Here is a 10,726-nt window from a genome sequence, read left to right as displayed (position 1 = left end):
CGAGAACCTCCTCCCCCACCAGATTCTCATTTCCCAGCTTTCCAATGTTGGCCAATGCTCAAAGGGCATCCAAAGGAAACAGTATGAAGACACACTCAAGGTCAGCCTCAAGCACAGAGGCATTGACACCAACGGCTGAGAGGAACAGGCTGCTGACTTTCAGTGTGATGCCACCTGGTCCACCAAGGCACGCATCACTTCAAGGCCCAATGGCTTGATACTGAGGCAGAACGGCGGCTGCAGAGGAAGGAGGAGACCAACCTGGGGCTGTGAATTCCACTCCCCCGCACAACATGCCCCCATTGCTGAAGAATGTGTGTCCAGAATTGGGCTCGAAGACCCATCAAGCCTGACAGACATCATCCTCAACTCTGAGGGACTGCCGACGATGACAACAAAAGGATGTGGACAAATTGGAGAGTTCAATGGAGGGCAACACAAATGGTGAGGGGGCCAGGGCACACGACTTCTGAGGAGAGGCTGAGGGCAGTGGGGTTATTTAGTCTGAGAAGAGAAGACTGAGAGGAGATTTAATAGCAGCCTTCAACTACCTGAAGGGGGGGGTTTGAAAGAGGATGGAGCTCGACTGTTCTCAGTGGTGGCAGATGACAGAAAAAGGAGCAATGGTCTCAGGTTGCAGCAAGGGAAGTTTAGGTTAGATATTAGGAAGAATTTGCTCACTAGGAGGGTAGCAAAACACTGGAACAGGTTACCCAGAGAGGTGGTGTAATTCAAAGCTTTGGCTGCTTTGGGCTAGCTCTGGGCCATCTCTCTCTGGAACAGGAAGGGACTACCATGGAAGTACTTGAAGGATTCTTTAGTTGAATAGGTCAGAGAAGAAAAAAATCCCAAAAAAGGAAATGATCAAACATTTCATTCTCCAATCTGGATGGAAAATTTATCTGAGCCTGACATTAGAAAGAGCAAATAGTGAATAATACATAGAAAGCTATGGTTTAAATAGAATATTTAGGAGATCATTACTTGGAACACCTGCCAGATAACAAGTTACACTAAATTTTAACTGGGGATGAAAGGAGATGGATTGACCAGTAAGAACAGTCTAGTCACAACTTGAAAGCAGCAAAAACTTATTTGAATTAATAAAGACAATGCTTACTTAACCTTCGATTCAGGGAAGAAACAGGTCTGCTGGCCAGGCTTTTGTTTCCCTGTGGACTTGAGTTGGTTTGCTGACTCTGGATAAGTCCAAAAGTAAAAGTCTAAATTTCCTTCCAGCCTATGCCCCAGATTTATAGATAGCTGGTTCTAATATTCTAATGATTAGTTTTATTTTATTTAAATATATTTCAAACTGAACTGAACTAGATTTCTGGTGGGCCTGGAAGGTGTCAATTAGTTGAGATTTATTTTTGGGAAGGCAAAACGAAGAGTTTTTGTTTTTTAAATCTCCTTTCCTTTTCCATTGTGGACAGTTGTTTCACACTGGTTTGTTACTTCTTCACCTTACCTTATGGTGGTGAAGGCTGCTGTTTTTACAAATTATCTAAGCATTCTAACAAAAATACATCTATTATACCAAAATAACATTAAGTACTTCTGGTTATGTTAATTACTACTTTTACTATTTTAAGATAAAGCTGTAATATAGTGTATTTAGATTATTTGAGGTATGGTTCTTCCTTATCCTTGTGTTCTGTTTGACTGTCTCTAGTTAAACATATGGATGACTTGCTTTACTTTGCTGACCAAGCTATCGCTACATCTACAAAGGTTCATGCTATGGTCACTCATACATCGGTTTCTGAGGTCTCTTCCTTCACCTACATTTCTGCAGCTTTGGCTGAGGCCTCCTAACTATGGACAAACCTAGCAACAAGTACCATGGCCTTACAAAGAGATGCAGAGGAACAAGGCCAGAAAATGAAGCCTCTTATAATGGTGTTGATAGAAGCTTTACAGATAAGTTTCTGTGATGTCCCAAACCCTTTTGGCCAAGGATGTTGCTGTGTACAATGTACAACTGGTGTTGATCTGATCTGGACCTCATTTACCCACACCAATGTAGGCTTTGCTGATACAAACCTGACCAACTTTGTTACAAACAATTTGAAAGCTGTTTGGAAGATGAAAAAATGATTATATTTCAGTTTCCTGAGGACTATTCAAGGCTTGTCTGTATGGGAAAAGTAACATGAGGCAAGTTATGGTTAAACTTAAAATGCTCTACCTATTCCATGATGAAATCCTTTTGTGGATGTTTAGTGTGCACTGAATTGGAGGGGAGCGTAATTCAGTTTGAAAGAGCAGAGATTTTCAGAACTTTTCTTGGTAAAAATAAATACAACAACAATTGAAGTTTTTGTAGAAAGGACAGATACTGGTTTAAACTGCTGGTGAATCTAGTACCAGAGCCAAACCCAAATTAAGAATGGTACCTCTTAAGGTGTAGCCAGACATACAATTCTAATCTATATTAAATGATAATAGTACAAGTGTAACAAAGTAACTGCATATTTTGTACGCAGAAATAAATTACCTCATGAATTTATATCAGTATCATTTATATTCACACAATTTGACTTTTTCCATAGTGCAGTCACTAGAATAATTTCTGTGAACAATGGGTATGAAAGTTCCACAGAAATTCAGGGATCCACTGAGTTGGTTAGTAAAGTTAGCGTATTTACTAGAATCCAAGAAGACTTTCAATGCAAGATAACCCCCCTCCATAATTAGATTCTAGACATGGAAGATTTATACATTTTGTTATAATTCTTGACATATAGAATTATTGGAGGGTCATCATGAATTCATTCTCCACACCGCTACGGTGGGAAAAATTGTGTGGGGGAAGGAAGGTACAAGGGGCCATTTCCCTATGCCCATTTGCCTCCCTCAAAGGTACCGCCCCCCCAGCCACTCATCCCCCCCCCCAACACACACTGCCCCCCACCCACATGCCCCCTCACCCCTCTACTGCTTACTCTCTGTTCTGCGTCCAGGGCAGGCAGCAGCAACCCTGGCTCTGGCTGAGCTAGACAGAAGAGGTGATGGCAGCTCCAGACCCGATTCTTGACTCTTCGTCCCCCTCCCATCCCAAACTGCACATCTCAGGTCTCCTCCTCATGCCCCCCTCCCCCACAGCAAACCTTCTCCTCCACTGCGTGTGCCACCCCAGCCTGGGGAAGGTAGTGACTCCATTACAGCTTCAGCCTTTGCACCCCCTACGTTGATTGGGGAAAATAAGCCTCCTCTTGGATTTGAGTAAATACAGGATATATAAAGATTCTGCATCTGGCTTTCATTCTTATTCTTTCAGGAACATCACCAGCGCTTTCCAGTACAAGAAAGAATACCACATACAAACAAGCCCCTTCATTCTGTTCATTATAAAATTAAACATTTTGGGTTTTTTATGAATCAAGTGTATCTGTGGTATTTCCATATACTCAATACATATCGCTGTTATGGGTATTCAACGTTTGCAAAAGGGATACATGAAATATAGACCCCTTTTCCATAGGTACTCCTACTTTACTATTTTACTTTTTACAACTCTCAGTGTCAAAAGAGTTAAGAAAATGCTATTGAAAGGGATAGTTCAGTCATTTTATTAATACTATTTTTAAGTATAAAAAGATACTGATCTCTTTAAAAAAGTATAGATTCTGTCCAGAATGACCCACTCATAGTAATTTCAAAGTGTTTACAAGCACATTATTTATGTATATACAAAAGCATTTATGAATATTTTAAAAAGGATAATTCTGCACAATTATTTTTAGCTATTAAGGGAGTAGGAAGAGACTGATTTGTTCTGAAATATCTTTTTCACTTGCTAAAATATTCAATATTACATATGTACAAAACACAAGCTACCATTATACAAGCATTCTAGGTGGCTAGAATTCAATGCTGTGCTAAGTAAGTTTTTCAAGGTAACATCCTGTTTTTGGCTTTTAAAGAAATCAATACACCCTCCTTTTAAGTATCACGACTTGAAGCCAATTCTGTGGTCAAGGTTTTAAGCGTTCATCCAAAATTTTCATAGAAGATTCATACAGGATTCTGAAAACACAAATAAATCAGTGAGCAGCAGATAAGACAGGCAATATATATACATATTAATGCTTTTCAACATATTGCAACTTCTAGTATCTAGTATCTTTGAAAAGCTATTCATTATTAGTTTAAGGAATTAAATATCTCTCTATTGGAATGCACCAAAAATGATGAAACTTTTTCCAACATTTTCATTTCTGCTTGTTCACTTGTAGCTATGCTGTAGTATATACCCATTTAGGTTCTTGCCTTTCAAAATTAATAAAAAGTTTTCCCTTATAAATCAGCATTAAGCATTACACATGATCTTACTGGTTCTCTGCTTTCAAAGGGGAAATGGAAGCACAATTATCATATCAATTTAAATATATTAAAATATTCTTTATAAATAAACCACTGTTCATTTTAGTTATCTGCATATTACTTATCTCAGGGGTGAGCAATTATTTGGGCCCTCAGGCACATGACTTATGAGGAGAGGCTGAGGGAACTGGGCTTACCACCAGGGATCCTGGTTTTCTCCGTTTAAAAATCCCAAATTCTCCGATTTAAAAACCCCAAATCCATGTTTCCATAATTGAAATGAAACACCGCTATATATATGTAGGTATCAGTTGAACACAATGTTTTACTGATATATTTACAGCTGTAAAGCAGTTTGGAAGCCTACCAGTGCCTCAACCATTATAATAAAACTAGCGAATTGCCCATCAAGAATGACGGGGGGCTGCAGGGCGGGGACAAAGCACCGCCACACACCACCCTGTGCTGCTGCCGCCTCCCAGGAGCAGCGGGGGGGAAGCTTGCACGCAAGCCACCCACTGGCCCACATTGCTGCCACTCCACATCCAGCCATGCACCCCCCAACATCCAGCCCTACGCCCCCCTGCTCCACATCGGCCCCACGCTACCCCACCCCCACACTCTGCCACCTCCCAAGAGCAGGGGGGTGGGAAGCTTTGGGGGTGGGAAGCTTGCACATGGCCGGACATAACGTGGCAGCAGCACGGGTCAGTGGGTGGGCTCCCCACCCCTGCTCCTGGGACGTGGCATGGGGTAGTGGGTGGCGGGACTCTTTCCCCGCCCACCATTTTTGATGCAGCACTGGCTGGAGCCACGCCATACTGTGAGCCACACGCAAGAGCGATAGGGACAGACAGACAGATATAAATTCTAAATACCTATATATTTTGGCATTTGATTTTGGGGGGTTTTTATCATGGAAAATCAGAACTCTCCCTGGCCACTTTGCTCACCAGGATGAGGGTCTAGCTGCGGCTGTCCCCCTTGCTGCTCTGAGCAGCCCTGATATACTGGTGCCCTGCCCCTGCCCATGCCATTGGCCCTCACTCCCAAGCCACAGCCCCCCATCCCTGCTGGTGCCCCTCAGTCCTGGCCCAGAGTTTCCTGCCCCCCCATCCCTGCCAGTGCCCCACATTTTTCTCCTTTAAAAGAGAAAATCCACATTTTCCTGCAGCAAATGAAAAACCTGGATCCCTGCTTATTACCTAAACTCTCAAGAAAGATCACTGCCTTTTCTAGCTTTACACTTATTGCACTCTCTCCATTTCCTTGCACTGACTGTGCTGTAGATCTCTCATCTCACATAATCTTTGCATATGTATTCTCACAACATTTCACTCATCCTGCTTTAAATTATCCTTAAAACACCACAGTGGGGACATTTGGCTTGTCTCCAAACAGTACTTAATTATTGCAGACTTGACTTCTTGATGGTTGGAATAATCATTTGAAACAGATATTATCACAGCTGTGTGTCCCAGGTATTAATTTCCCAGAATTTGCAACATTAGTTATTTGTAGTACTCTAAGGATAAGTTATATAAGCAAGGTTTATTCTCCTTGCAAGGGCTCCAAACAGCAAATATAAAGGTAATTCAGTCATTTTATTTACTACACTGTTTTGGTTTACATCTCCTCAAGGTCAGACAGAAATTTCCCTTTCAATCAGAATGCAAGAGCACAGAGGTTTCTTTGGGGCCTCATGAAGTACCACAATTTTACTACAGGATACTATTTACATAATTTTAATATTTATATCTTAAGAGTAATGCATTTGCAAAACTGCATCATGCAATACTAGCAAACTGAAAAATAAGACATTGCTAAGTATGACTTTAAGTTGCCCAAAACTTCTTTTTTTTTTAACGTAAGTTATACTAAATGGCCTTTACTATTTGGGTTTGTCAGCAGAGAACTGTACACAAATAAATATAACTTCCAAATAATTTGTTTTAAAGTACAGCTGCAACGAAAAGGCAATGGAGGGCCTGGAAAGACATCTACATGATAACAACATAAGGGAAACATTTTCTCAGCACAGATGTTTGCTAGATTTAATAGTGGTGCCCATATATTGAAATGCTAATCAAACAGAACGTAAATTTTTTTTTCTTATATTCTCCCATTTCATAGCTGATTTGCACAATGGAAAAAATGATAATATTCATGTTTAACCTTCAACAGTATAGGTATTTTAGGTATATGAATAATATGAAGGAAGCTGTGAATTCTAGATAAGAATAAATATGAGCAGTTTGTAGAGTAGATTAGTGTGTGCATGCTATTACTCTTTAGAAAATTTGTTCAACCTACAATGCGCTGTCCAGAATTTAGAAAGTGCAGTGAACAGCATATTTTAAACAAGACCCGTAGGGCTACAAACTGCTAACTCAGCCGGAGATAGAAGGCTAGATAATAATAATAAGGAAAACTTGTACTCCTGGAAGGAGTGATAATTTCTGTTTTAAGAGCAGCACCTGAGATAGATACTCCAGCAAACAGGACTTCTACATGTTTATTTACCACTAGCCAATTGCCTGTCAAAAAATGATGGGGCTGGGGGCAGAGTGGGTGGGGACAGAGCCCCATACCCGCCCCATCTGGGCCCACTCTCCCTTCCCTCCTGCTGCATGAGGTCCAGGCCCACTCCCCACTTCCCTGCCACAGCAGCAGGGGGAATGGAGGAGTGGGCTCAGGCCTGATGCAGCAGAGGACTGGGCCTGAGCATGGGGAGAAGCTGGGCCAGTGCGGCAGGGGACGGAGGGGGAGCAGCAGGCCGGGGCTGACCAGGCAGTGGTGTGGGGACAGGAGGGGTGGGCTCAGCGCTGACATGGGGGAAGGGGAGGAGTGGGCCTGGGCCTGACGGGGGGAGGAGGCTCACTCCTCCCCTTGCCCCACAGCTACTGTGTTGGGCTGGGCCAGGCCTACTGACACCCCCCCCCCCCCCCCCCCTTCCTCATGGCAGGCCAGCTTTTCCCCTGGCTTGGGCTCGCTTCCCCCCTCCCCTCTCCATCAGGCCTGGCTGGGCCCAGTCCTCCCCTGGCCCCACTGTCACCACCAATGCCACAGTGCGCCCTACTCTCCACCCCCCACATTAGGCCCACTGTGGCAGGCCAGCTTCTCCCTCACTCAGGCCCGCCACCCCCCCCATGTTACCTGCAGGGAGCAGGGCAGGGTGCGGGGTTCGAGGCCAGCCCTGCTGGCCTCACTCCCCCTTCTGTCCACTCTGTTGCTGGGAGCAGAACAGGGGGGCGAAGCTAGCACAGCTCCATCCCGTGTCCCCACCATCGTGGCTGTGAGCTGCCTTCTGTCAGAATGCTTCTTTGTGCTCTGATTGGCTGTTTGTCAGCCAATCAGAGCGTGAATAAAACGTTATAGACGGACAGACAGACAGACTTAGGCTTTTATAATATTAGAATAGTAACATACACATTTCTCCTGGCTTATAGCTCAAAATTAAGATGCTGCAACAGAATAGGAAACTCCAAGGGAATGTAGTCAAATCCCAAATTAAATCCACCTGGGGATAAGGTCATTTCCCAAGGGCTGACACTTTGAAATGATGTATACAGGTATGAAAGTAATAACACTTAAGCTTTGAGAAGAGTTAATGTATTACAGTTGATGTTATATCAGCTCATCTAAACTAATGACCTAAGAACCAGTTTACAGCCAGTTCTAACTAAAGATATTTTTCAGTCACACAGAATGAGAAAGATGTAATAATTAGAAGAAAAATATATGTAGTTTACAAAAAACAAAGCTCAATCTGATCTAATAAGTCACATGGCAGCCACATAACACACAGTGAGAAAACTAGCAGACTGTTGGTATTGCCATACTAGAGCAGACCAGCGGTCCAGTATCCTGTATGGCAGTACCAAAAGCTTTCAGGGAAGATGCAAGTACCCTGAACCAAAGTTCCCAGTTAGATTAGGTCTTAAGCATGGAGTTCTTCTGTTATTTTAAATCGGGTTTGGCAATGTTTTTGGGCAGAGTGCCAAAAACACCTGCAACCTCAACTTGTAAATGCTGGCGTGCCAGGGACAGATGGCAGGAGAACTGTGAGGGGCCCAATCCTTGTGGCAGCGCAGCTCCTGCCCCTTCCACTGTCCACCCTGAGGCACGCATGCCAAACAAAATGCCTTCGTGTGTCACGCTCTGGCATCTGTGCCAGGTATTCCCTACCTTTTTTAAACCCTTAAAAAACACAAAACAAACAAACTGACAGATATAGCCCAGTTAGGATCCAGCTCAGTCACAGCCCAGGTTCTGGTTGGGCTGCATTTGTGAGTGTGGGGTCAAGCTGTGAGTGAGTCTGGTCTCTATTGGGCAGCAACTTTGCTTGCCATGCCCTGCAAAGGGAGCAGCAAGTTGGCAGTGAACCTCTGATTGGGCTCATGATAGGCTCCTGTCCCCTGGTGGGGTAGGGGAGTAGACTCACAAGATTATGTAACTCTCTACTGCCCCTGGCTGAAGAGCATGCTTTCACAGCAACGTTATAGTACTCCTGATGGAAGGTGCTGTTTCTGTCCACACCTAGTACCACTATATTACTGTAGTCAAAGTGCCACAGTAGTGCAAGAGTGATGCTCAGGGATCTGGGTTTTCTGTTTCCCATGGAAAAACAGAGAAAACCAGATTTCCTGTTTTTATCTGAGAAAATACTATTCCCCCTTTCAACAGGGAAACCCGCGGATTTCCTGCTTCTGCAAAGAGCTCCTGTAGGCTGGCACAGCTCCAGCCTGCAAGAGTTCATTGCAAAAAGGGCAGGAAACCTTCAGCCCTGCCTGGAGGGGCAGGGAGAGGGGGAAGGGCAGGGCCTGAGGCTCTGAGTCAGCCAAGGCTGGGCTCAGACTCAAGCTTGCTTGTCTTCACCCCTCACCCCTGGAGATAAGTGGGGCTTGGGGATTGCAGGACAGGGCTGTGCCAGCCCCAGGAGGTACACCTTGGCGCCTCCCTGCCCCCCACCTCAGCACACTCCCAGGAGCCGGGCTGGGTGACAAGGGCAGGGGTGCTCCTCTACAGGCTGCACATGCACCAGCCGGCCGGCCAAGTTTGCACACGACGGCTGCCACTGCATTGCTGCCCCATACTGCCTTCCCACAGCCAGCTGCATGACTCCACAGGCAAGTGGTGGCATGAGGTGGCGGCAGCTGTCATGTGTGAGCCCCTCCTGCCCACCGGCTGGCCAGCACACAACCGCAACCACCCTGTGCTGGCTCCAAAAGTGGCAGGGGCGGCATGGGTTGGTGGCGGCAGTGGTGGCTGCGTGACTGCCAGCTGGCGGGGAAAAGGAGCTGTTTTGCCGTGCACGGGAAGGCAGCACAGGGCGTGGCGGTACAGTGGAGGTTACCATATGCGAACCTTCCCGTCCATGGCCACAGCTCTACAGGCAAGCGGCAGAGCAGGGTAGTGGCAGCTGTTGTGTGCAAGCCCCACCCTCTCCAGTACACCGCTATCACTGCTACCACCCCCGTGCCGCCACTGCTTGCTGTGGAGCTGGATTGGGGTGGTGGCAGCTGTGTGCCAGCTGGCTAGTGGCAGGGGCTTGCACATGGTGGCCACCATATGCGAGTTCCACCCCCCGGCCAGCCAACCAGCCAGGTGGGCGGGCAGCAAGTGTGTGGCCTGCACCTATCAGCTACCACTGCACCACTGCAGCCGTGCCCTGCGCCGCTTGCCCGTGGAGCCGTGCAGTCAGCTGCGGGAAAGCAGCACAGGGTGCAGCAGTGGCCACTGGGCGAACCCCCCCCAGCCAGCCAGCCGGCATGTGTGGCCCATAGAGGGGCACCCCTGCCCTCACCCCCCAGCCCTGTTCCTGGGAGCAGGCACAGGAACACACTCCCCACCCCACAATCTGCCCCCAGCCCCATCCCTTCCCCCCACATGCACTTACCTGCTGGGGTGGGTGTCAGTGTCTGTGCTTGGATGTGTCTGCATGTCTGTGCCTGTGTGTGTGGGGGGCTGGGGGGGGGGCGCTCTTGTGGGTGGAGTGAGGGGCATCAGCAGGGCTGAGGAGGCGGTGGGGGAGAGTGAGGGGCATCAGCAGCATGGGGGTGGGGGGCTTTAATTTTAATCACAGATTTCGGGTTGTTTTATCAGAGAATCTGCAATTCTTTGTCAGAGAATTTGCGATTTTTAATCAGGGAAAACCAGGATCCCTGGTGATGTTATAGCTGTGATGGTCCAGAAATTAGGCAAGACAAGGATTTCTTAGGGTGATATCTTTTACTGGACCAACTATGTAGTTGGGATAAAGTTAGACAAGCCTGCAGATATAAAGCATTCTTCCTCCAACCTCTTAACAGTCGCATGCTTGTTTAAATTTATCCCACTTACATAGTCGGTCCATTAAAAGATATCAGCCTAAAAAATTCTTACCTCTCAAAATGCC

General features: G+C 46.0%; 1 protein-coding gene across 3 annotated transcripts in view; it reads right to left on the bottom strand.

Annotated features, from left to right (window-relative positions):
* Positions 1–3,551: 3,551 nt before the first annotated feature.
* NCAPG2 (non-SMC condensin II complex subunit G2) overlaps positions 3,552–10,726 on the bottom strand; it is a 77,948-nt gene continuing 70,773 nt past the window's right edge. For all 3 annotated transcript variants that reach the window (XM_006265223.4, XM_019498753.2, XM_019498763.2), the window contains one exon: positions 3,552–4,032. In XM_006265223.4, coding sequence (XP_006265285.2) covers positions 3,981–4,032 — 52 coding nt within the window. In that variant the 3' untranslated portion in view covers positions 3,552–3,980. The remainder of the gene's footprint in view (positions 4,033–10,726) is intronic.

This window comes from Alligator mississippiensis, chromosome 5, assembly GCF_030867095.1.
Source record: "Alligator mississippiensis isolate rAllMis1 chromosome 5, rAllMis1, whole genome shotgun sequence".
Classification (NCBI taxonomy): domain Eukaryota; kingdom Metazoa; phylum Chordata; order Crocodylia; family Alligatoridae; genus Alligator; species Alligator mississippiensis.
Note: the sequence above shows the minus strand (reverse complement) of the source record. Positions and strands in the feature narration are given on the sequence as shown.